Raw genomic sequence first — 23,420 nt, forward strand, 5'->3', positions numbered from 1 at the left:
CTGGTGCTGCTGATAGTGATAACTCCCTTTAAATGCACTTTGAGGATAGCTGTGCTTGCTGAATGTTCTACCTACGCCTACCTTAGGTGTACCTACATTTGGTGACAGAGTGGGTGGGGAAAAAGTGAGATAGGAGTGTTTGGAAGCCTGTGGAAGATGCTTTCATTCTACAGTCAACATTTAATACGCTGCTGCAGGTAGATATCAAGGCTGTTAAATGCATTTTGAGGACAGTTTTTTTTTTTTGCTTAGCTGCTTTTATTGGCTCTTGTACCTCGGTGTCACAACCTCTCTTTGGCTCTGGACATGACATGGCCTTTGCCAGGATTAGCAGGGTTAGGGCTAAGAGTCCCTCTGTGCAGGCGCAACCTCCCGGGCGACCGCGAGCGTGCCCTGGAGGTGATGACCTCTGCCCTGCAGAAGAAGGAGAACCAGGTGCCGGACATCCTGTGCCTGTGCGGCCGCATCTACAAGGACAAGTTTGTCGAGTCCGACTACACTGACCAGGAGAGCCTGCGCAACGCCATCCACTGGTGGGTGGAGTGTGGGGCGGACCACCCACTTGGCCTTTGCTGTGCCTCCACTCTACGTGGAGCAGTGCACCGGGATGGTTTAGACGTTAGATGTCAGGTCAGGGGTGGGTTAGAATCGAGTTAATATGGTACACTATTTACAAGCAACATCCTGGTCTGCCGTGCCAGTGTCTTATAACACGCGGTCGTATTTGTGGTCTACGAGTGGAATTGTGTGAGAGCTTGCTGCCACAGCCATCTTCCTTTCTCGGACACTGTCACTGCAATTCACCCCCGGGGGTTTGTTTGTTGCCTTTTTTGTTTATTTGTGTGGCACCTTCGGGACTCTTTGTTTAGCTGGGGCTTGTTCTGTTGGAAGGTGGCATGTTGCAGGATGCTACCTGTTAAGGTATCCTAACATGCCTTGGTTGGGGGGTAGTACATCTAACCTAATCACGAGGCTTTACTCCTCCTTTCAAACGAAGCTCCCACTAGATATAAAGCTGCACTTGAGCTGTCGAGGCATGAAAAGGGGAGTTAGATAATACCGTGCAGTGTGCCACCTGCCTGCTGGTTAGAGGATCGCTATTCCATGGCGGCCATTGGCTCCTATTTCCTTTTATTTGTTTTTCCGTAGTTCTTTTATTCCGCAGTTGAGGGACGTATGAGTGACATATCCATAAGCCAAGGGATATGGATGAGGGCAGGCGACGTGATAAGCAATGCAGGGGCATGAAGGAGTGTTTGTGAACAGAGATAGAAAGCATATAGGTTGAAGGAAAAAGCATAAAGCCACAATTATGGCAAGCTGCACTCCCAGGCTTCCACTCTGGTCACTTCTGCAACTGTCTGGGTAGTAGGTGGCCTCCAGTGCCTGCTCACGAAATTCAGGAAATTATTTTGCATGTCACACGTCATTGTCAAATTTATTTTCACTTTGCTAGTTGGTTGAGGCTTCAGCATACTGAAATTACCGGAAAATTTTCATCATTCTGTTGAGTATAAATGTAATCAGGGATCAGAGGAGGGGCGACTGTCTCATCTTCATCCGCATCCTCCCTCCTCTTCCATCCTCTTCCTCTTTCACTGGCAGGTACCGCAAGGGCTTCGAGGTGCAGCCCAATGAGTACGCGGGCGTCAACCTGGCCACGCTGCTGGTCATAGACGGGCACGAGCTGTCCAAGTCGACGGAACTGCAGCAGATCAGCCTGCGGCTTAACAACCTCATCGGCCTCAAGGGCTCCCTGGACAGCCTGGAGGACTACTGGGACGTGGCCACCTTCTTCGAGATCTCCGTGCTGGCTGAGAACTACGCCAAGGCCTGCCAGGCCGCCGACTGCATGTTCAAGCTCAAGCCCCCCGACTGGTCAGCCACCTCCTTGGCTGCACTCCTCCTTCTCAGTAGTAACCCCTAGGGCGCGGGTTCGACTCCCAACCATGGCGGCCAATTTTTTTATGTAGGCACAGAGTAAGAGCAAGACAAGAGGGAAGAGAGAGAGAAAACATTTTAATGCACTCGAAAGTGACAGTGGAATCCTAGTCTAGGAGGCCATGTGTTGCCCTAACTGTCTTTGTTCATGTCACAGGAGAATGTGGTCCTCCAGTTGACAGCTGATCAACAGTGTCTCCTGCAGTGCAGGAAAGGAATGCATGAAGAGGTTGGGTGGGGCTAGGTTGTGTATACATTCCAGGTGTAATTGTTGTAGGGTGCCTAATTGTTGGCAAAATTTGCATTGAGCAGTGTCCTCTTTATGAGAAAATAGTCGAACCCAATATATCGAACTTCAAGGGGATCGCGAAATAGTTTGATATATCGCCTGGAATTAATTTTGCAGTTCATTTAACTTTGGTGTCTGAAATGGGCACTCAGAATGGTTCCTTGCCACTGGTGCCACCAAAGTTTAATGGGCTGTAAAATCAGTTCCAGGCAATGCATAAAAAAACTGCTTTTATTATTACATTCACCAGGGCTCATAGCATTAGAAAGTATAAAGATTACAGTTTTATCACCAACACTGTTTTGTCTAGTGTTTGATTAAAAAATGGCTAATTATCTCTAATTATCTTAAGAACTAGTTCACCAACTCAAAATATATTTGAAATCAGGGGGGGAAAAGCAGCTAGACTGGCAAGTTTCACAGAGTTCACTTTAAAATTAAAATTAAATGAAGTTCTTTTGAGACCGGTGTCCCCCCTTAGCAGTACAAGAGGCAGTATGTCTGTGTTGTGTGAGCTCTGCAGGATGTCACTGTTTTAGCATGTGCAGGGTGGTTGGGGGTGAGGCCTGCTGGTGAACACCTGTTCAAGGATGAACCTACTTTCATAAAACGAGATTTTGGGATCTTATCGGAGCGGTGATAACAGGGACGATCTTTTCATTCCTTGTTTTTTTGCTTTCCCACAACTTGTGCAGGTACCTGAAGTCTACGTTTGGGAACATCAAGCTCATCAGTCGCTTTCGGAAAAGGCCCGAGGATGTTGAGTTCACAGCTGAAGAACAGGCAAGCCTCTTTGCTGTATTTTTTCATTTATGTGCTGTTGTTATGAGCTTTGTGGGGCTTTTAGGGATCATGTTTGTGTCGTCTCTTTGTCCCAGATGTAAAACCTGCATTGTAGTCATGGCACTACGGGGCATTATAGTGCTTACTGCATTTGTGCCCTTTTAATTTTAAGCCGCGTTAGCAGCCTTGAAGTGTTTGGTTATCATAGTGCCTATTCTTCACAGGACCCAACACACTGCTTTGTGACGCCACCTAACTAATCCCCTTACAAGTTACTGGGGCAGTGTTGTTGTAACCGGCATTGTTTTTTTTTTTCTCTCATGCAAGTGTTTTCTAAGCTAGATATAGTCGCATCCACCGGGTAGGGAAATCATTGCTCCTAGTCCCTGTATTAACAGGCAATGTCACGCTGAAGATAGTGCATGCTTCTGCTGCACAACTTTCACTTCTGTTGCTAGTTTAATTTGCATTATTTGTAAGCTGAGTTGGCGCATTTTTTGTAGCATCTCAAGCCTAATTGTTGATGCACTGAGACGTAGTAGGACTGTGTGTTTTCTAGTGTCTGTACCTTCTGGTGCAACTGGTAAATTTTCAGTTTTTTTCTTACAGTCTTGAAATTGCACCTGTTCGCGTCCTCTCTTCTACATTTAGCCGCCTCATAAATGCATCGAATTTAATTAATCCTTCCTCTTAATCGCCCCTCTCCTCTGGCCCAGGTGTTTGACTTCTGGGTGGACTTCTTTGTCACGGCCTACTCCTCGGACCTGGAGAGCACCATTCGGTTTCCGGTAAGTGGCCTGAAATAGAGCGCGACTCACTTGCTTCAATCTAGGACTGAGATGTTTGGCTGAATTCTTTGAAAAGGAATGTAATGGATGCTACCAAATGTGGAGTCAGCTGCCAATCAGCGGCCAGATGTAAATACCGAGTTCTGCCTTGGACCTCTATGTTTCATGGAATGCATCCTGGGGTACAGAAAATTGGAAGGCACAGAAAATAGGAATGCAATCGGGGAAGTGCATGCCTAGAAAGGGAAGCAGCAGCAGCGGAAAAGTGCAGTCCACTGCTGTATGTGTAGTACGCGCCACCTTGAGAGGTGATGCAACCATAGGGGGCACACAGGGGGCTCCTAGAGATGGATGGTGAGCGGAACAGGCTTCGGAGGGCGCTGGGGGGCTGTCAGGGGACTTGTCAACTGGTGACGGGCGCGGCCGCAAAGTTTAACAAAAAGTTCAACAGCAGATCAAGACAAGGCCCAACTAAGCCTTCAGACAAGGCCCAACTAAGCCTTCGCGTAGCTATTGGTCAGCGCTGTGTCCGCGTCCCTCTTTTGTGTCCTGTTCCAGCGCGCTGTTCCTGAAGAATGTCAAAATACCAGCTAGACCACCAGTTGACACTCGTCAATTGTGCCTTCACATTCGCAAAAAGTTCTAAGCATCTCGCCAACCCTTATTTCTGTCTTAATTCAACGAGCCCCTCATTTTCCCATTCTGATTCGCTACATGCACAGCAAGGGCCTCTGTCTGGGCAGTCTTGGTGCCATAGGTAGCTTAAGAGGGTTCAGCGCTGGTCGACCACTCTCAACATGTCGTAGACGCTCGAGTCACAGCCCGGGGGTTGAAAAGAAGGGCTAAGCATTTTCCTTCGTTCTCTGCCCAGATCCTGGTGCTGGAGCCGACCAAGGTTCGAATGCCGAGCTACGTGACGGTGAACATGGGGGCGGAGGAGAAGTCCATCGAGATCCGCAACCTCTGCATCGACACCCTGCGGGGAAACTGCCGCAAGATCCACGAGTGGCTCTTCACCGCCTCTTCCATCCGCAGCATCAGGTCTGGTGGCTTCCTTATCGATTTCTTGATTACTACGGGACAAAAAAAAAAAAAAAACCTAACGTTCTGTTTTGTCGCATATGCTTGTGTGAACATTTTTTCCTTTTGAAACGCTAAAGCACTTAAGAGCATTTAAATGAAAGAAACTTGAAGCCAAGCTGCCAACAGTAGGGGCAGTAGCAATCGTATTGTTGATCATGTGGCCGCATGATGTCCAGCAGGGAGATTGCTGTAAAGCTAAGTGCTCAATGTTAACTTCGGTTCTGTTGCTCTGTTCTCTGTTGAATTCCAAGTTGAGGAAATTGCTAAATACAGTAGAACCTCACTACAAGAGACGTTCAAGTAACCAGGGAAGCATGTTTCTTGTAACCAAGGTGATCTGTAGTGTTGCTAACATGGTGAACGTAAAACCAAACTAATTGTTTTCATTCAAATGTCTCTTGTGACAGTGTCTCTTGTAACGACGTTTTACTGTAGGGGTACTTTAACGAGGTAGCTTGACTGACCGACTATCCACCCATCTCTGTCAAACGGTTGCTTAAGTCTCTTTTCTGGGGAAATAATTCATACGAACCGGCAGAAAGGGGTTTTGTTATGTGATACTCCTCAGTAGTTGCAGTGTTTGGCAGCCCTGCTATTTTGAGCACTCCAGAACAGCTTTTGATATCTTGGAGGGATTGATATTTCAAAAACGTGCAAGCCCTTTTCGGCTAGTGATTTAAAGAGGCCTTTTCTCTCGCCCCCTCCCCCCGTTGTGTGCATGCAGCCAGTACAAGCGTGACGAGCGGTGCCTGTTCCTGTACGTGCACCAGAACTCGGACGACTTCCAGATGTACTTCCCCTCGGTGGCGCTCAAGAACCGCTTCTACGACCTCATCGTGGCCATGACCGCCGACCAGGAGGGCATGGTCATGGACATCGACCTGGACGTGGGCTCGGGCTGCGTCCAGGTGAGGAAGAGGCACAGTGGGGCCACTCTGGGAGCACTCTGGGGGCCGACAAGGAGGGCGTGGTCGTGGGCATTGACATGGGCGTGGGGTACACATGTGCACATGTAGTTGAGGGGACACACTGGGGGCATACTGGGATTACACTGTGGCCAACCCAGAGAGCATGGTCATGGGCATGACATGGGCGGGGGGTCCGGATGTGTCTAGGTAGGTGAGGGGGCATGTTGGGATCACAGTGGGGTGCACTGGGGCCGACCAGAAGATTATAATCATGGACATTGACCTGGTCATGGTGCCGTTTTTAGCTTTCGCGGGACATTTGAAATCATCGGAGCTCTGTGTCCGATGGCCTGTGGCGCCATAAGGAAAGAGCCTAAGCCTAAGCATTTGTACACCACTAAGCCTAAGCCTAAGAGCCTAAGCCGAAGCATTTGTACACCACTTCAATTGTCCCTGCTTGTTCAGTGCCATGGTTCTCTTAGCCCCAAGCTGCATGGGACAAATGAGCACGTGTGCAAGTTGGAATCACCTTGCTCAGTCCATAGCTGAAATTGGCAATGAGACTGCCTTTCACTCAGCCATAACCAGCCTGTTTTTGTAACAAGCTGTTATCAGTACTGTTTATGGTTGTTGTTTCGGTGCGTTTGTCTGTATTATTGTGTTTCCCATTTCTCTCTGTAATTACCTCAGGTCCTGAGGTAACACAATTAAATAAATAAATAAATAAATAATAAGACATCTTTTCCCCGCAGTTTGAGTACGAGACCGACGACCAGGGACGGCGCATCATCTTGGGCAAAGGCACGTACGGGGTGGTGTACGCAGCCCGGGACCTCACGACCCAGGTGAAGATTGCCATCAAGGAGATCCCCGAGGAGAATTTGGGGGAGGTGCAACCCCTTCACGAGGAAATCAAGCTGCACGCCCAGCTGCACCACCGCAAAATCGTTCGCTACTACGGATCTGTCTCCGAGGGCGGATACGTCAAGATCTGCATGGAGCGCGTGCCTGGAGGTCAGTTCTTGGTGCTGGGGTGTGCCGCAATGACTCGGTCTTGTCCCGTTTCTTATTACCATATAAGTCGGAATATAGGTCGAGCTGGGATACGGGTTTTAGCCCCCTTACCTTGCGGCCGAGCAATGGAAAAGGAAAGTTAGGTACACAACGTCTTTTTAGTGAGGGTATAAGCACTCGTTTTGTCTAAGGCTACTTATTAGTGTTGATTTGTAATTACATTCCGCCACAACAGATGGCGCTGCCATCTGCTGTCATCTGTATATATACATGCGCACATCATCAATAAAGGTTGTTGTTGGTTAGCCTGCAGTGGTGGCTTGCGTGCGGAGGCTGCTCCGGTATCGGCCGTCGACCGCGATACTACAATTAAAGCCATCTGAAATCTTGTCGAACGGCTGCTGGTGTCTAGCTGTCTCCCACACAGCAGGTCATCCTCAGTGCAGTTCGGGGATATGGTTATGGAGCACTTACAACACCATGTCATCAGGAAGCGAGCGCCAAGCGTGCAACACTCGTTGCAGTACGTTGCAACAGGCGGTCTGCGCAGGCGGCCAGCAGGTGTCTTGGGGTTGTCACTGGCCATCCTTGGCGTCTTTGCCCACGGAGATGAAAACCATTGGGGGGGTAGAGGTATACATCTTTGCTGTAAGTCTCGTGTCTTTGCAGCACGAAACGTTTCTATTGCGAGGCGTTGTAAAACGACTGTCCCGGTGTGTCCTTTTAGTACGCGTTTTTCCCATGGAGATGAAACATTCTAGCGTGAGGCATTGAACGAGTGTCCAGTGGTTTAGTGCCGTGACTACAGGATACTATGACGATGGCGACGACAGGAAATGCCAACAGCCCAAGCCCCTAAGGGGCTTGATGCATAAAAGATGGCGATGCGTCCGCTCGATGTCAGTTGCAATGGTGCCTTTGCGTTTTGCATGGGCGCAACTGGCTGCCTGTTTGCCAGATGACAATAACATTATGCCAATGGCCGATAGGTCGAGGGGTGACTTTTCGGCAATTTTTTTGGTACAAAATGTACCTATATTCCGACTCGTATGGTAAATTTTAAATTTGTCAGTATCCATGAGCAGGTTCCCAGAAGGGGTGTGTCCAAGCTCCTACTGCTGGTCCGCGACCATTTGAATGCATTTAGGGATCTGCGCTTTCGAACAGAAAATGTGTCGCACATTAATGCTGTTTTTTACCTATAGTTTCCTCCATTTGTTGTTTCTTGTGAACTTTTCAAGCTTTTTTTTTTTCGCATGTATATGAAATTGAATAAAGCTAGAATGCATTTATCTACCCATGCACCTGATTAGTTGTCTTGGGAAGAAGACAGTTGCCCAGTCATTTACAAGATTCAGGCGCTTCACCATGTTTTTGAATCCTGTTTAATGGACAACTGCTGTGCTCCTGCTACCATGTGTCGCCAAATTAATTTCTTTCGGGGGTTCTTTGTCACCTAATAGCGTTTCAAGCCAGCAAAATTATTGGTGGACAGGCCACTTGATGGCATCAGCTAAGAGACAGGAAGTTTTTAATGTCAAGCCATGCCTCCATATGACTTATTGATGGGATATGACGCAATGTATGTGTAAGGGATTTAGCAGTGTTTCTTGTGGAAGTTTGGAAGCATGTGTTGGCTGTTTTAAAAGTGCTGTTGCTGCATGTCGCCGCTTTCACGCAGGGAGCTTGTCGCAACTTCTACGCTCCAAGTGGGGTCCGCTGAACAACAACGAGCCAGCCATCGCCTTCTACACCAAGCAAATTCTCGAGGGGCTCAAGTACCTGGTCAGTTCCCGTCATTTCTTTCATTTTTTTTTTCTGGCGACTGTTTTCCTCACTCTTTCAAAGAGCATTGGTGGGCACTGAGTTCATCGTAAAAAATATTTATCTTAGAATATTTCCCCCCTGGTGCTGTAAATCAGTGAGCTGGGTTTACTGAGTACTGTTGAGGGTTAGATATTCAGATGCAGCGGCCATTATTCTGGTGGAAGGGTGGGTTCTAGCTTTCAAGATTTCAGTGTTCGTTAGCGATTCTCGGTTGCGCTGATTGAGTTTGTTGAAGTTAGCTGCAGTGTACAACTTTCCACATTTATTCATGTGTGCGCGTGTTTTTTTAGGATATTTTCGGCATACGAGTCAACGTTGCTATTCTTAATCTGTAGTTACACCTGCTCTTTCCTTCTCCCTCTCCCCAGCATGACCAGCGGATCGTCCACAGGGACATCAAGGGCGACAATGTGCTGGTGAACACGTACAGCGGGGGCATCAAGATCACCGACTTTGGCACCTCCAAGCGCCTCGCCGGCATGAACATGGTCACGGGCACCTTCACCGGTACGTCGGGGCTGCTGCCGCAACTCCGGTACCCAAAGCCAAGAGGGTTGGGAAGTGTCACCCTTACTTGAGCCCATCTAATGGGGGTGTTCACATCTGGGCCTAACCTTTCTTTATTGGTTGCAATAGAAATTTGGCGGAAATTAGTTTGAGTTACGTGAAAGGTAGAAAGCTGCTGCTGCTTGTTGCTTGTATTTGTTACCTAATGTCAGTGTTTGTAAAACGCCGTTGCTTGTACATGTCTCCTTACACTTGTGGTTATGTAGCTTGGTGCTCGGCATGGAGGCACGGTTATGCTCATTTCTACTCATTTCAAATTGCTCTTTCTTAGGCACGTTCCAGTACATGGCTCCTGAGGTTATCGACAATGGCCAGAGAGGTTATGGACCACCGGTAAGTGAGACTGCATTTGGCTTCTGCATCCAGCTAGAAGTACTGCCTCATCTGATGCCCCCTAGGGGTGCATCTCTTGTTGTACACGGACGGATTGATGTTGACTGCCACTTGTTTCCTCCCGTGCAGGCTGACATCTGGTCACTGGGCTGCACCGTTGTGGAGATGGCAACAGGAAAGACGCCCTTCATTGAGGTTTGCTTCCCCTACATGCTGCACTTATCATCTGTTCGTTTTTTTAGAGCAAGCAGTATAGTAATTTGATGAAGTTGGTTTGCGTGAGGTAGCAGCTTCTTTCAACGGGCTCCTTTTGTTTTAGAATCCCTTACGGGGCCTTGTTTTCAACAGGTACTTATTTCTCGAATGGTGTAGGGAAGTTTTTTTTTTCCCCTCTTTGACATTTCGTGGAGGGTGTGAATTTTGCAAAGTTATCCCTCGCTTGATCCTGGAGGAGCCTTTACATTAATGGCCACATTACGTTTCGAGAACCCGTTGTGCCCAATGTGTTTTGTGATACATGTCCCACTTCCCGTTCATTTGAACCAGTTCAGTTCAGTTCAGCTTCGCTTCCTCATTTCTTGTGGTAGTGAACGGGACGTTAAAGTGCATTGTTAAATGCGCAACTAGTTGGCACTAGGGCTCCCCAGGCTGTTATGTTTCGTGCTTGACATTCTACGAGGATGCAGCATAAGGCAAAAGAAAATAGAGAAACAGTGGAAAGCAGATTTATTGTTGTACTCTTTTGCAACCTTTCCTATTTTGTCTGCAACGCTGTCCCAGCGATTAATGTTAACTCTGCCTTGTGCTCCAGTGGTAGCATTCGTTTTGCATTATTGCAATTTTATTGGCGAAGCCGGGGTCTTATTTTGAAGGGAAGAATGAATTTTTCGCGGTTCGTAGCGGCAGAGGCTTTGGGGGTCAGTCACTATTCAAACGTTCAAAGGAGTCATCCTTTTTGGGCATTTAGGAGGAGATATACCGTATTTACTCGCATAATCCTCGCACTTTTTTTTTCGGAAAAATCAATGCTAAGTTAGGGGTGCGAGAATTATGCGGGGGAAAAAATCCGGTGCACAGTGTTGCCAATCTGCCTCCTGCCAATCCCGCTAAATGTAGCGGTCGTTTTTTGTATATGTAAGCTCAGTGTTGCCAACAGCAGCTTTTTTATTTATTATTTACACCGTAAGCAGTCTCTCGTCGATCAGCGATCATGAAATTGCCGCCTTTGCTTTCTGGCGCGCGCCCTATCTCGTAGTCGTCATGTGCGTCCCCTACCCCTGCAGTAACGCACATTGAAGTCGGTGACGCCGAAGTGCCTGCCTGCGGCGCGGTTGCCGTGTTCGATCGCATACTCTATCGCTTTCAATTTGAAAGCGGCACCAAGCACACAACAAAGAGATCAAAAAGTTCTCAAAATGGCAGCGAGCTATCCACCGTTGACGCGAGTGACGGGACCACGACGACGACACGACAGCGGGCTGCGCGAACGCCGTCTAGTTGCGCGCACGCGAAACCGGCTCAAGAACAGTGTGAGCAGCGTGTTAGGGTGCCTGTTTAACAGGCGCCCTAACACGCTGCTAGGTTTGTTAGGGCGCCTGGATGGCCTTGGATACACAGCGCTCTCCGCCGAACGGAGAGGCGGCGGGGGAGGGCGCGCGTTCTCCTGGAGAGCGCGTGCACCATGCGGGTTTCGCGAGCAGGCAGCTTTCGCCGCTGCAAAGTTGGGGGTGCGAGGATTATGCGAGGAACCAAAAAATCCAAGTTTTGGTGGCTCACATTAGGGGTGCGAGGATTACGCGAGTGCGAGGATTACGCGAGTAAATACGGTAAGTGTATGTGTAAATACAGTATGCTACCAGCTTCTGAAGGATGAGGAAAGGGCTGACCTTACATGTCTCTTGTTCTTTCTATGCCAGTGGTTAATCTACCATTACTTAGATTGCTGCCACTAGGGTCAATTAACAATTTCCGAGTGTTAGCGAACTGGCTTAGAATTAGAGGAGGGCCCTCGTGTGAACGAGCCCTTTGCTGTGTGGAATCGCAGCTGGGCACACCCCAGGCAGCCATGTTCAAGGTCGGGTGCTTCAAGATCCACCCCGAGATCCCGGCATCCCTGTCCGAAAAGGCGCAGAAGTTCATCAAGAGGTGAGTTTACACGTGTGGTAGTTGGGGGTCCGAATGGAAACACAGTGCACCTCGAGTAAAGGGACTGGCTAGAATGCAAACCAACTGGGGTATTTCTGGAATGGAATGTAATCTAGTAGGTCCTCCTATTACCAGCTTGGCAAATTGTTGTACCCTCCAGCACTGAAAACCCTTGTAGGTGAGGCCACCATGTCAGCTTTTTAAAAAGGTTGCTGCACATAATTGAAGCTGGATAGCTTTTCTACTTTTTTTTTGGTGCCATAGAAAGATGTAACAAAACATCTAACCAGCTTTATTTTTCCTTTTTGATTTTTTCTGCAAGGTAGTACCTGGAGTGAACTTGAGAAATTGTAAATTTAGTCTGTCGTATTGGAAACTGCAAAGTATTCGATTTTAAATTATTTTCAAATACAATTGTATTGTTCACTTGTTATTTGCTTCAGAAGCAAAACTGGCTATTCTTCACGCAAGCCTACTTCGTAACATGCCAGGTGGCAGACTGGCTGGGTGGAGGACTTTCATTATTGAGGTACTGAAGAGAACTAAAATACTATGTAATTTTATTTATTGGAGGCACTCTAAAAATTTATTCAGGCTAGAATAAAAAGGAATTGCAAGACTGGCAAATCCTGCACGCATGTTGCTGATGCAAAGTCCAATGTACTGTATTTGCTCGATTGCAACATGCGGGTAAGTTTACTTGTGAAAAATACGAAAAAATAATTTGATGTCGATTCTACCGTGCTGATGTAACAGACATGACAGACACCACGTACCTGGCAGAATACGTTTTATTTAACATCGCAACTGTGGAGCGAAAATTCCCTGTGGTTCATAAACTTGCTTATCCAGATCCTGCGAGCATTAAAAGTGGGGGAGCATTAAAAGCCGATTTCGATGTTGAGTCTTATTGCAACGCGCATGCAAATTTTAAGGCAGCTTTGATCGAAAAAGGTACGCGTTAGAATCGTGCAAACGCGGTAGTCTACAGATTTGAGTGGTGCATGAAGAGGGGGCTAGCAGTGTCCGATTGTGCTGCTGTGGGGCTAGGGCATTTGATGATGTGACCCTGAACTTGTGCTGCTTCATTCTCACCACCCAGGTGCTTTGAACCCGACCCTGCCAAACGGGCGACGGCTGCCGAGCTTTTGGAAGACCCCTTCTTAACGGAGTGAGTCCTGCTTGGAACACTCTTCTTTATGTCTGGTAATACAGTTTATTACGTAGCATTGTGTTAGCATAGTAATTGTGCAGCTGATAATTTTTGGGGGGTTTTTTTTTCCTGCTTTGTGCAGTATTTTTTTTTGCCATTAACTGATAGTCAATCATTGTTAGCCAAGTCATTAGCCAAATATCGAGCGTGAATGGGCCCAACCTTTGCCAGGCTTCGATCGGACTATGACTGCTGTGGCCTGTGCACTCGGCAACGAATGATAAACGAGCAAGAAAACAAGGATGTCATGGCATAAATTTGGTAATTCTAGCCTTAGGGGTCGAAGAATTGTGCAGCTGATTGCATCAGAACGGCTTTCCCATTTCACTTGAAATGAACTCGGGACTTAAATCTCGGAAGCATGCCCTTTGCATTTTCTTGATTGCATTTCATTCGTTGTTGGCTGTACACGTACGGCTGTTACAGCAATGGAATGCCCTCACAGTCGCAGTCACGGCTTTGTGTGGATTTAAGCTTGGGTGCTGGGGCATGATTTTTCGCTAAATATAGGTTTTTTTTTCCCTGGCATGTTTGCAGCAGTGGGAGGAAGAAAAAGGCTCGACCGTCAGCGCCCGATTTCAGCCGAAGCATATCAGGTGAGAGCCCCCCCCTCCTCCTTTCTTCTCACCTGTTGTCTAGAAAAAAAAACGAACTTTAAAGGGGGACACTGCTCTTAAAACAGCTTCCTTTAATTGTTAAGTAAGCTCCGTGAAACTTGTGAGTCTTGCTGCTTTTTTCCCACTGATTTCAAATATGCCATTATTTTTTGAGTCGGTCAATTAGTTGCCAAGATAACTAGGGGTAATTAGTCAATTTTGGAGGAACAATAGACTTAACAGTGTAGGCCATAAAACTGTAATCCTTATATTTTCCATTACGGTGAACCCTGGCGAGTGCAATAAGAGAAACGGTTTTTTGATGCACTGCTTGGAACTAATTTTACAGCTCATTAAACCTTGGTGGCACCAGAGGCAAGGAACCATTTCGAATGCCCATTTAAACACCGAGGTTTAATGAGCTGTAAATTTAGTTCCAAGCACCAAAAGTTTAATGAGCTGCAAAATTAGTTCCAAGCAGTGCATCAAAAAACCGATTCTCTTATTGCAATAACGAGAGTTCATCGTAATGAAAAATATAAAGATTAAAGTTTTATGGCTCGTCTATTGCCCTTTCAAAAAATGACCAGTTATCTCTAATTATCTTGGTAACTACCGTATTTACCCGATTCTAACGCGCACCTGATTTTCCTGGCAAAAAAAGCGAAAAAACTTGCACCTCTGATTGTAACACGCACGGGACTTTGTGACCCAGACAAATGAATGCGAGAGAAACGGGCGATTTATTTCCCGAAGTAATCTCGCTCATCTCCCTCCTCGTCGCTCTCCGCTGACCACATCATCTCGGCCTCGGTGCCTTCAAGCGCGTTCGCGATGCCACACTTCTGAACGAACGTTCAACCATGGTCGATGGTATCATGGCCCACGCCTCACACGCCCATCCCGAAAGCTTCTCCAGAGGTACATGCTTCAGCCGACCACTCGTTTTGAACGTGTGGGAGCCGCTGCTGTCATTGCTGTTATCAAGCGCGCAAATGAAACGATTTGACGATTTGTGTGAACGCCGGTAGAAAAACCTAGGCGCCTAGGCTTGCTGCTATAGAATACTTGCTGCGTCCGAAAAATCGTTGCTAAAAGCTTTGGCGCCATCTTGAGATGGCGATGGCGATGGGTGGGACGAAATTTCCGCTGTTTCGGTAGTTTCGGTTTTGTATCCGATTCTAACGCGCATGCGATTTTTCGGCCTATTTTTTCAGAAAAAAAGTGCGCGTTAGAATCGGGTAAATACGGTAATTGACTGACTCAAGGAATAGTGGCTTATTTAAAATCAGTAGGAAAAAAGCAGAAAGACTAACAAGTTTCACAGTTTACTTAAAAATAAAAGAAATTGTTTTAAGAGCCATGTCCCCCGTTAACTTGTAAAATGTCGCAAGGTGCTCACCGGTGTTCGCTTGTCCCCTCTCTGTGTCCCCAATCCTCCTTTCCTTTTCCTGCCCATAGTTCCTGCCGATCGAGTACACAAGATGGACAAGCCGGAACGAATGTCTCGGTTCGCTAGCACTGGGGAGGATGGGTCAGTGTCTTTTCTTTCTTTCTTTTTTTATCTGTTTTTGCTAACACGCGGTTGTTTGTTCCCCAGCTCTGTTCGCTGCGCTCTGTTTTTTGGTTTTGGTTCAGTTTCATTTTAAGCCTGCTGCAAAGCCATGCTTTTCTAAGTTGCGCTTGCATTTGGAGCTCGGCATCATTGTGTTAGCTGTTACACTCGCTTAATTAAGGCTTTCATGCTGCTAAACGCAGTCGCTGTTAGGTAGTTAGGTAGTTACACAAAGTAGATGGGGTTTTAAACTAGGAGTGCATTGTCACTGTATCACGTGTAATTAGAGAGATAAGCATGGCTCTAGAGTAACTGAGGACTGATGCTCTTTACAACATGACTCAAAATACGAGAAATTGACGGGTAGTTCTGGATTGTTCTTTTTTGCTGTAATCAGAGACCAGGTTTGCGGGTGACAGATGATGGGTCAGGATTGTACTTGTAGTGCGCGTGAAAGGGATGTTTTCAAGTTTGACAAGGAGTGCAATTTTGAGCACACTCAAGAGAGGAAGAGAGTTGTTTTTATAACATTGCTTTTGAATTCTCGGAAAGGTTATTTAGGATTGTTTGTTGTGTTCGCACCGTGGTGGAAATGAACTTGGCGGCAGCTTCTGGTTCTAGTGTGTTGAGGAGTTTGTGTGCGCGGTGTTTATTTTCGTATGACCGTAAGGTGGTGTTATCCGAAATTAGAAGACGTTTAATGACAGTGCTTCCGGATCGAGCTTTGCAGTCTGCGTCGGGGATGAAAACTGGTTAACGCCGAAGAGCTTGCCTGAGGAATGTTCCCACAGTGTGTAATGTAGAAAAATTTTCCATCGTTCGATGGTAAAGCAACACCAGTTTTATGTGCAAGTCCTTTTTGTTGTTGTTGTTGTTGTAAGGGCTGTTCAAAGTGCTTTTCATGAAAAAAGTGCAATTGCTAATAACAGGGTTCTGTCCAACGCTAGCTGAGAAATTACATTTTGTGAATTCTTCTTTTAAGAACAGTTTTGACGCACTTCAAGTCTAGTTGCAAGTGACCACACTGGCAGAACTCTGGTAACTTAAGATTTGAGTAAACTCTGTGAAGCTTGTCAGTCTTGCTGCTTTTTTTCCACTGATTTCAAATATGCCATTATTGAGTCAGTCAATTAGTTCCCGAGAATATTAGAGACAATGAGCCATTTTTGGAGTAGCAATAGATGAAGAAGTGTTCGTCATAATACTATGAACCCTGGTGAAGGCAATATAGGAAGCAGTTTTTTTTATGCATTTCTTGGAAAGAATTTTACAGCTCATTAAACTTGATGGCACCAGTGGCAAGGAACCATTCTCGCTGCCCACTTAAAACGCCAAAATTTAATAATGTGCTATAAAGTTCGTTCCAAGGGATTCATCACAAGACTGCTTCCTATAATAATGCATCCACCAGGGTTCATGGTATTAGAAAATATTTAAAAAAAACAGCGTTATGGCTAACACTGTTTTATCTGTTGTCCGTTTAGACATGTAGACATGGCTAATTATCTCTGATTATCTCCAACTAATTGACTTACTCGGAAAAAGTAATGGCATATTTGAAATCAGTGGGGGAAAAGCAGCAAGTCTGACAAGTTTCACAGAGTTTACTTCAAAATTAAAAGAAATTGTTTTACGACCCATGTCCCCCCTTTAAAATAATTAATGCTGTACCAGCAAGTCTGGTCACTTGGAAGCCTGGTTAAAATGTTCAGAAGTTGCTAGCCTCGGTGAAATCCAAAATGATTGCACGAAAGGAGATCACAACCCTACTGCGCCCTCACCTGCTCACGCGTATCTTCACCAACGGTGTTTAAAAGAAAAAAGCGCAACGTTATGATGTGATGTCTGCGTTTTGCTGCAGCAATTGCTGCGAGAAGGCACAGGCAATGTGTTGTGCTGCGGGCAGTAGTACTAACTGTTAACTGAAAAGGCAGCAGAGAACCTGCTCTAGCGTCGTGACCTTCTCTCATATCATAGAATGCTTCCTGCGAGCATTTTCTTTTTAGGGAGGTTGGGTAGTTAGTTATAGGGTGGGCGGACCAGAGCCGGCCGCAGCCAATGGGGGCCGTCTCTTGCCAACTTTGTAGAGATGAGGAAGTGGTCGAGTTAAACTCGGACAAGGGCTACAGCTCCAGCGAGGCTAGCCCGACCGCCTTAGGCCATGCAAAGCGGGTGCTACCCAGGATACCCCGGCCCGAAAGATTTGACCTGTCCCAGAGGTAAAGAGCTGCCTTCCCTGCATGGGGCTCCGGAATGGTGGTGTCCTGACGAGGGCATGGGATGTGTGCGAGGGCATTGAGTTCAAGCAGGTTGCCGATGCATGTGGCTGGAGCTGGTGCAGAGGTGCTGCTTGCGGCCGTATGTGTGGGCTTGTTGGTCTCCAGCTGAACTGGAGGCACTGTTTTGTGTGAATTATTGTCTTGTTAGACAGTTCTTTTCGTCCGAATGTGGTGGTCTTGGCAAACGTTTGCTGCTGAAAGATTCAGGCCTTTGAAAAAACTGAAGTTGTAAATGCCACTGTTTTGTCGTACACTTTGTAGGGCCCCAATGTTTTGCAAGCAAATTGCAATTGCAACTGCCTCAATTAACTGTGCAGTTTAGCAGTTTGAGAAACAAGGTGTGAGCATGTTTCATTGATGAGTGATGGCTAGGTAAAACTACAAAGGTTGTGAAGGTCTGTGAGTTTTGGGTTTGTGTTTGCAAAGCTCTAGTTCACACAAACTTTTGCTTGTAGATGGTATGTCTGTACACAGTACTTGCAGCTTTTAGAGATCACGTTGCATTTGCTCGGTTAGCTCATATGGTTCGTGATTTACTACAAATAAGCAGCAGTGTAAGTTGAGAAGTGTAGGTAGTTAGAGTAGGGGTTTAAGCTCATGTCACCTGAACATTGTGCTTATAGCTATATTTGCACTGCATATTCACTGAAACTGTTGTATCCTTAGGGTGGTATTATGGGAAAACAGAGCTTGGTTTCCACTTCAGGCTGGGTTTTTATTACACCGTTTGCACAGCTAGTGTGCCTGCGTGAAACAGACAAAGTGAAGATTGTGATTGACGATCATGTGACTGCACAAAGCAGGGGCCACTTACTTGAAAGCCCTTGGCAATGAAGTGACATTATTGTTTATTCAAGTTAGGCCTTGTGTGGCGGCATTTCTTTTCACTAGGTTGCAGTTGTACCTTGACAGGGAACAGAGCATTATGCAAATGCTGGATTTGTTCATGTCCTTGTTGGGCTAGTAGCTACACACGCAATCGCTGCGGGGCAACAGGGTGTAGTGTAGCGTAGTGTAGTGTAGTTTTTGTGTAGTTGGGCTTCTGGGCTACACTAACCACTTTGGGGCAGTGCTTTGCGCGGGCATGGGGTAGCGTTGCTTGCTTGCATGTTGCCCTAACCCCGATGTGTTTTTCCTTTTTTTCGTTTCGTTCGTCTCGCTTCTTTCATTCTCTACCTTTTCTTTTCCTTCCTCTTTCTTCTTTCCTGACTTTTGTGCACACTTTGTTGCTCTTCCGTCTCTATCTCTCTTTCTTGTTTTCTCATTTTGGTCTGTTCTCGAATTGTCTTCTCCCCTCTCTTCGTTCCCACTCTCTTCTTCCTCTCTCTTAATTTCTACTCCTTTCCTCACTCCATTCGTTCCCACTATTCTTCATTCTCTTCATTCCCACTCCCTTTCACTCCCTCCATTCTCTTCATTCCCCTTCTCTTTTTCATTCTCTTCACTCCCACACTCTTTCATTCCCTTTATTCTCTTCATTCCCGTTCTTTTTTTTCATTCTCTTAATTCCCACTCTCCTTCATTGCCTCCTTCCACTTCATTCCCACTCTCCTTCATTCCCTTTATTCTCTTTATTCCCTCTTTTCTTCATTCCCTTTATTCTATTCACTCCCATTCTCTTCTTCATTCTCTCCATTCCCACTGTCTTCTTCATTCTCTTTGTTCTCTTTCATTCCTCTCCCACTCTTTTTCATCCCTTTCATTCTCTTCTTTCCCATTCTCTCCTTCATTCCCTTCGTTCCCACTCTGCTGTTAACCTAAAAAAAATACACGTACCACGCTGCTGGCCGCCTACTCTTCCTCCTCCTCCACCGCCTTTGCCCCTCCTGAATCTAGGATGTCCTTTCTTCTTAGCTCCGCAACGGCCACGAGTCCGACGGATGCGATTCCACGGTCGCCCTCGACGTTTTCCTTCGGGTAAAGTAGCAGTCTCTTCTCCCTTCAAGCATTCATCTCTCGCGTCTTACACGAGTACCGGTGCCAAAGTTTTTATGCTATCCGTGTAGTTCTTTTAATCCACATTTAGTGGCTGAGCAATCATGAAACAGCCCCTAATATACGTAGAAACAGAACAAACGAAGCAGGGGTAATTTGATGGCTACTTTTACCAGCAACACAGAAGCAGTTTCTAGTGCAGTTTTTGGCCATAGTACATACTCTGGGCTTCTTTTCTTGTATGGGGAATTTTATTTACCTTGAAAGGTCTGTCCCAGTTAGCTGTAGCTGCAGCCAGCTGTGTCAGTTCGGGATCGCTGCTAAGGCCATGTTGTGACCACTCGTTGAGATGCACATCATGTGGGTCATGTAACATCAAGAATTCCTGGCCTGTGTCGAAGACTGATCAGTGCAGCTTTTGGTGTGGCTTCACAAAGTAACAATATTCAGCTGTTTTAGAAATGGCAATTAACGAATTGGGAGGTAAGCATACCACGAAAGTATCTTCTTTATGTCTAATGGGTGAGGCTAAAATTTAAGGGCCTGAAAAATCTGCTCATTCGAATTTCTAAGCTCTAGAACTTCGACCACTTTTTTTTCTTTTTTAAATTTTCAGCTTGAACTGTATCTTTGTGGTTACATGTCTGATAATGTGGCCTTTATCATTAAATGCTTCCTTTAAATTTGAACTTGTGGTGATAACACTTAAAGAAAACAGCAAAAGAAATGGTGTCAGTGGAAGTGTTTGTGTATGGGAAGTCAAAGGCATAAATTATTCTTAACTGTAGTTGCAGTTTTGGAATACCTTCTGGATTGGGGTATAAAAAAAGCAACAGAGTGTCAATTAACACCTATGTGTTGTGTCGACACTGTGCTTGCTGATTGGCAAGGTTTATTTTGGCCCAGAAAGGTTAAGAGCACGTCTTCTCACAAGAAAATGAGCCCACTTTTCTACAATTTGAGCTCTCTGGTATAAAAGATTTCCTGCGTGCCCAGCCAAACTGGTGCCTTCTGTCTGTGACCCCTCTGTATGTAGTGTTTAGTTGTTTTGTCCGTCCTGGCATGCTGCAGTAGTGCCTTAAGACATACCCTTGCACACTTTTGCACACATAGGGCTCAGCTTTTGCACTAGTGTTTAGTTTTTGCCGTGAGGCAGGCCCTGTTATGGCCTGGAAGGAGTGATGGGCTATCAGAATTCCTCATTTTGAGTAACGTAGCCAATTGGGTGAATTGGTGTAGATTCATCTTGTAAAACAGCGCAAACATGCAAGGACTGGGAAAGGAAAGGACACACAAGCGCTTGTGTGTCCTTTCCTGTCCTCTGTCCTTGCATGTCTGCGCTGTTTTACCAGATTCTTTTTTGTACTCGTGTTTTTATTTTCTTTGTAAAGCCTACCCTTGTGCTATGTGATGTGGCGTACTATCTACTGGTTAGGTAATGAAGGTGTGAAAAGGGAGTAGGTATATATAGTGGTTATGTTGCCTGGCTTTGAAAAGTCATGTAATAAACAATATTTTGTCTATACTATAGAAACCTACTGAGAATGTTTCAGCTATGGCATGCTTTGCAAGGAGCCCTAGTTATGGCTAATTAAAATTCAAGCTTGGATTTAAAGATGCTAAGTATTACTTCACATCACATTTGTGTAATGTGCAATGTACGGCAGGCCTACAGGAATGCCACCCACACTTTTGCTTTGTTCGTTATTCAAAATTCTGTCGCTGCCATTGCGTGCCGTTAAAGAGACCGCTGTAGCCGCTGGAAGCGTTCCTCGTCTACTTGGCCTGGATTGCAACGTGCCTTATTTTGCTATCCTGACGACAAAGGCCACAAGACGGGCATCAATTCTTTTTCTTGTTCATATTGCAGGAAGCTTTCAAGGAATTCCTAACGACAAAGATTTTCACGTGCTACACTTCTATGTTGGTGCAGAAAACCTCAGTAGTCTTTTAGGAGGAATAATTGCGGTTTTTGCAGCCTTAGCCAACTTCTGAGCCTGTTGGTGAGCCGTGCCAAATAACGATGTAACGCTTCTCCGGGGCATATGATGCGTGGCTTGCCTAGATGCTAGCAGCAGATTTCACTCTAGAATGTGTTATTGAGCAACTCTATGGTCCGTATAGTAACACAGTAAGACAGGAGGAAAAAGAGCGGGGACAGTAGGAACGATAGAGGGTGCCATGTGTTGTGGCTGCTGCCCAGCTCGGAGACGTCAGAGAGCGGCATGCGGCGATGCAGCTCCGGACTGCTCAGTCCCCCCGTGGACGGCTCCTCGACGGACCAGGAGTCGGGCGGCTTCTACCTCCTCAAGAAGGACTCCCAGCGCAGGCAGACCATCCTGCGGGTGCTCGAGGAAGACGGCGGGACGGTACCTCTGCCCTCTCTCTCTTTGGACTCTGCTCTGTGTGATTGTGGGGTTTTATGCACCTGGGGGCGCGCTGTAGTGGAGGAGGACTTGGGACTGATTTTGATCACCCGCAGATAATTTGACGTGTGCCGAAATCTAGACTCATCTGCCTCATGGTTGACCCCGGATCCCAACCATGAGACAGAGATAGGTGGAGTGCATATGGCAGGCATTCTCAGATAATGAATGGCAGCCTGCCATTGTCCCTGAAGAATAAAGTCTATGACAGCTGCATCTTACCGGTACTCACCTACGGGGAAGAAACTTGGAGGCTCATTAAGAGGGTTCAGCTTAAATTGAGGACGACTCAGCGGGCAATGGAGCGGAAGATGATAGGTGTAACATTAAGTGACAAGAGAGCAGAGTGGGTCAGGGAACAAACACGTGTTAGTTAAGGACATATTAGTAGAAATTCAGCAGAAGAAATGGGCGTGGGCAGGGGATGTGATGTGAAGGCAAGAGAACCGTTGGTCATTAAGGGTAACAGAGTGGATCCCCAGAGAAGGCAAGCATGGTGAGGGGCGGCAGAAGGTTAGATGGGTAGATGAGGTCAAGAAGTTTGTGGGGATAAATTGGTCGCAGTTAGCACAGGACCAGCATAAGTGGAGATCCATGGGAGAGGCCTTTGCCCTGCAGTGGAAATAGACAGGCTGATGATGATGATGAAATCTAGACACACAGGCGTTTTCGCGTTTCACCTCCATCAGAAAAGTGGCCACCATGGCCGGGATCATACCCACGTCTTGAGCTCAGCGGCACAACGCCTCAGCCACTAAGCTACGACAATGGGTGCACTTCTCCATTTCGTCGACTCCTTGCACACGGTTCCAGCATAAAAAGGAAGACAAAGGGCAAGGAGAACAGACCCCCGGGGCAAATTCTAGTCCCTTTCACTTCGCTTTGTCCTAGCGTTCGTCCTGTCTGCTGTCTTAGTTCTTTCATCTCTCTTTTTGTGCTTGCAATATGTAGAAGTTTGGCAACCATCAACTGGCCAAACTTTCTTCATTAAACTGACATCTTGCATTCACTTCAATGCTGGAACATAGTGGAAAATGGAGTAGTCTGGAGGCGGTGTGCGTCATCTGTCGTTCCAGTCGTGTTAGCAGACGATGCGGGTGTGGATATGTGTGGAGGGAACGCAGTGGGCTGGCTCCTCTTCTCATTGGCTGATCTAATGGGTGAGATAGTGTAGGTGGAACATGCTAAGCAAGAGCAAACGGAGTGGTGGACACGTGAAGTGTGGGAATGCACGAAGTGAAAGCAAACACTGTGTGAGACGCAACGAGGTTAGCACAGAAAGGGTGGTTCCTTAATTTATCAATTCCAGCATGCACCGTTTTTTTACCCAAAAAATACATCCCAAAATCGCATGCACATTAGATGTGGGAATTTAGATATTTTATTTTTTAGAAATTTGGGGACGTGTTCCCAAGATGTTTGGCAGTGCCTGTATCTTTTGCAGCTTTTTGAAATCTGCAGCTACAAAATATAGCTGCAGCAAAGGTGACTCATGCAATGTACATCAGTTGTAAAGTTGTCAGCTGTTACGCTTTAAAAATGTGTAGAGACCGTCAAAGCTTAGTGCCATAGCTGTGACTACCTGCTAAGGCCTCCTACGGCACTTTGTGTTATTATACAATGTTGGTCTGTCACGATGGCTGTGGGAGCAAAAGCAGCAGTTCCACCAAATGCTATTGAAAGTTAGTAACATCACGGTTGCAGCATCACCATCCAGCCCTCCTAGTGTGCCAAGTTA

General features: G+C 46.4%; 1 protein-coding gene across 11 annotated transcripts in view; it reads left to right on the forward strand.

The window, feature by feature from the left end:
* The window catches only part of LOC144152314 (mitogen-activated protein kinase kinase kinase 15-like), a 79,910-nt gene that overhangs the window by 30,135 nt on the left and 26,355 nt on the right, over nucleotides 1–23,420 (forward strand). For 4 of the 11 annotated variants that reach the window (XM_077683558.1, XM_077683559.1, XM_077683565.1 and 1 more), the window contains 18 exons: nucleotides 363–533; nucleotides 1,606–1,878; nucleotides 2,926–3,013; nucleotides 3,730–3,801; nucleotides 4,673–4,842; nucleotides 5,609–5,792; nucleotides 6,545–6,806; nucleotides 8,488–8,591; nucleotides 9,002–9,140; nucleotides 9,472–9,533; nucleotides 9,663–9,728; nucleotides 11,578–11,678; nucleotides 12,781–12,849; nucleotides 13,429–13,487; nucleotides 14,949–15,021; nucleotides 17,130–17,261; nucleotides 19,158–19,238; nucleotides 21,460–21,625. In XM_077683558.1, the coding sequence (XP_077539684.1) occupies nucleotides 363–533; nucleotides 1,606–1,878; nucleotides 2,926–3,013; nucleotides 3,730–3,801; nucleotides 4,673–4,842; nucleotides 5,609–5,792; nucleotides 6,545–6,806; nucleotides 8,488–8,591; nucleotides 9,002–9,140; nucleotides 9,472–9,533; nucleotides 9,663–9,728; nucleotides 11,578–11,678; nucleotides 12,781–12,849; nucleotides 13,429–13,487; nucleotides 14,949–15,021; nucleotides 17,130–17,261; nucleotides 19,158–19,238; nucleotides 21,460–21,625 (2,272 nt within the window). The remainder of the gene's footprint in view (nucleotides 1–362; nucleotides 534–1,605; nucleotides 1,879–2,925; nucleotides 3,014–3,729; nucleotides 3,802–4,672; nucleotides 4,843–5,608; nucleotides 5,793–6,544; nucleotides 6,807–8,487; nucleotides 8,592–9,001; nucleotides 9,141–9,471; nucleotides 9,534–9,662; nucleotides 9,729–11,577; nucleotides 11,679–12,780; nucleotides 12,850–13,428; nucleotides 13,488–14,948; nucleotides 15,022–17,129; nucleotides 17,262–19,157; nucleotides 19,239–21,459; nucleotides 21,626–23,420) is intronic. The other 7 variants (XM_077683563.1, XM_077683562.1, XM_077683564.1 and 4 more) reach the window with 7 other exon arrangements.

Source organism: Haemaphysalis longicornis, unplaced genomic scaffold, assembly GCF_048455015.1.
Source record: "Haemaphysalis longicornis isolate Haplotype H1 unplaced genomic scaffold, Haemaphysalis longicornis Haplotype H1 scaffold_9, whole genome shotgun sequence".
NCBI classification, from domain to species: Eukaryota; Metazoa; Arthropoda; class Arachnida; order Ixodida; family Ixodidae; genus Haemaphysalis; species Haemaphysalis longicornis.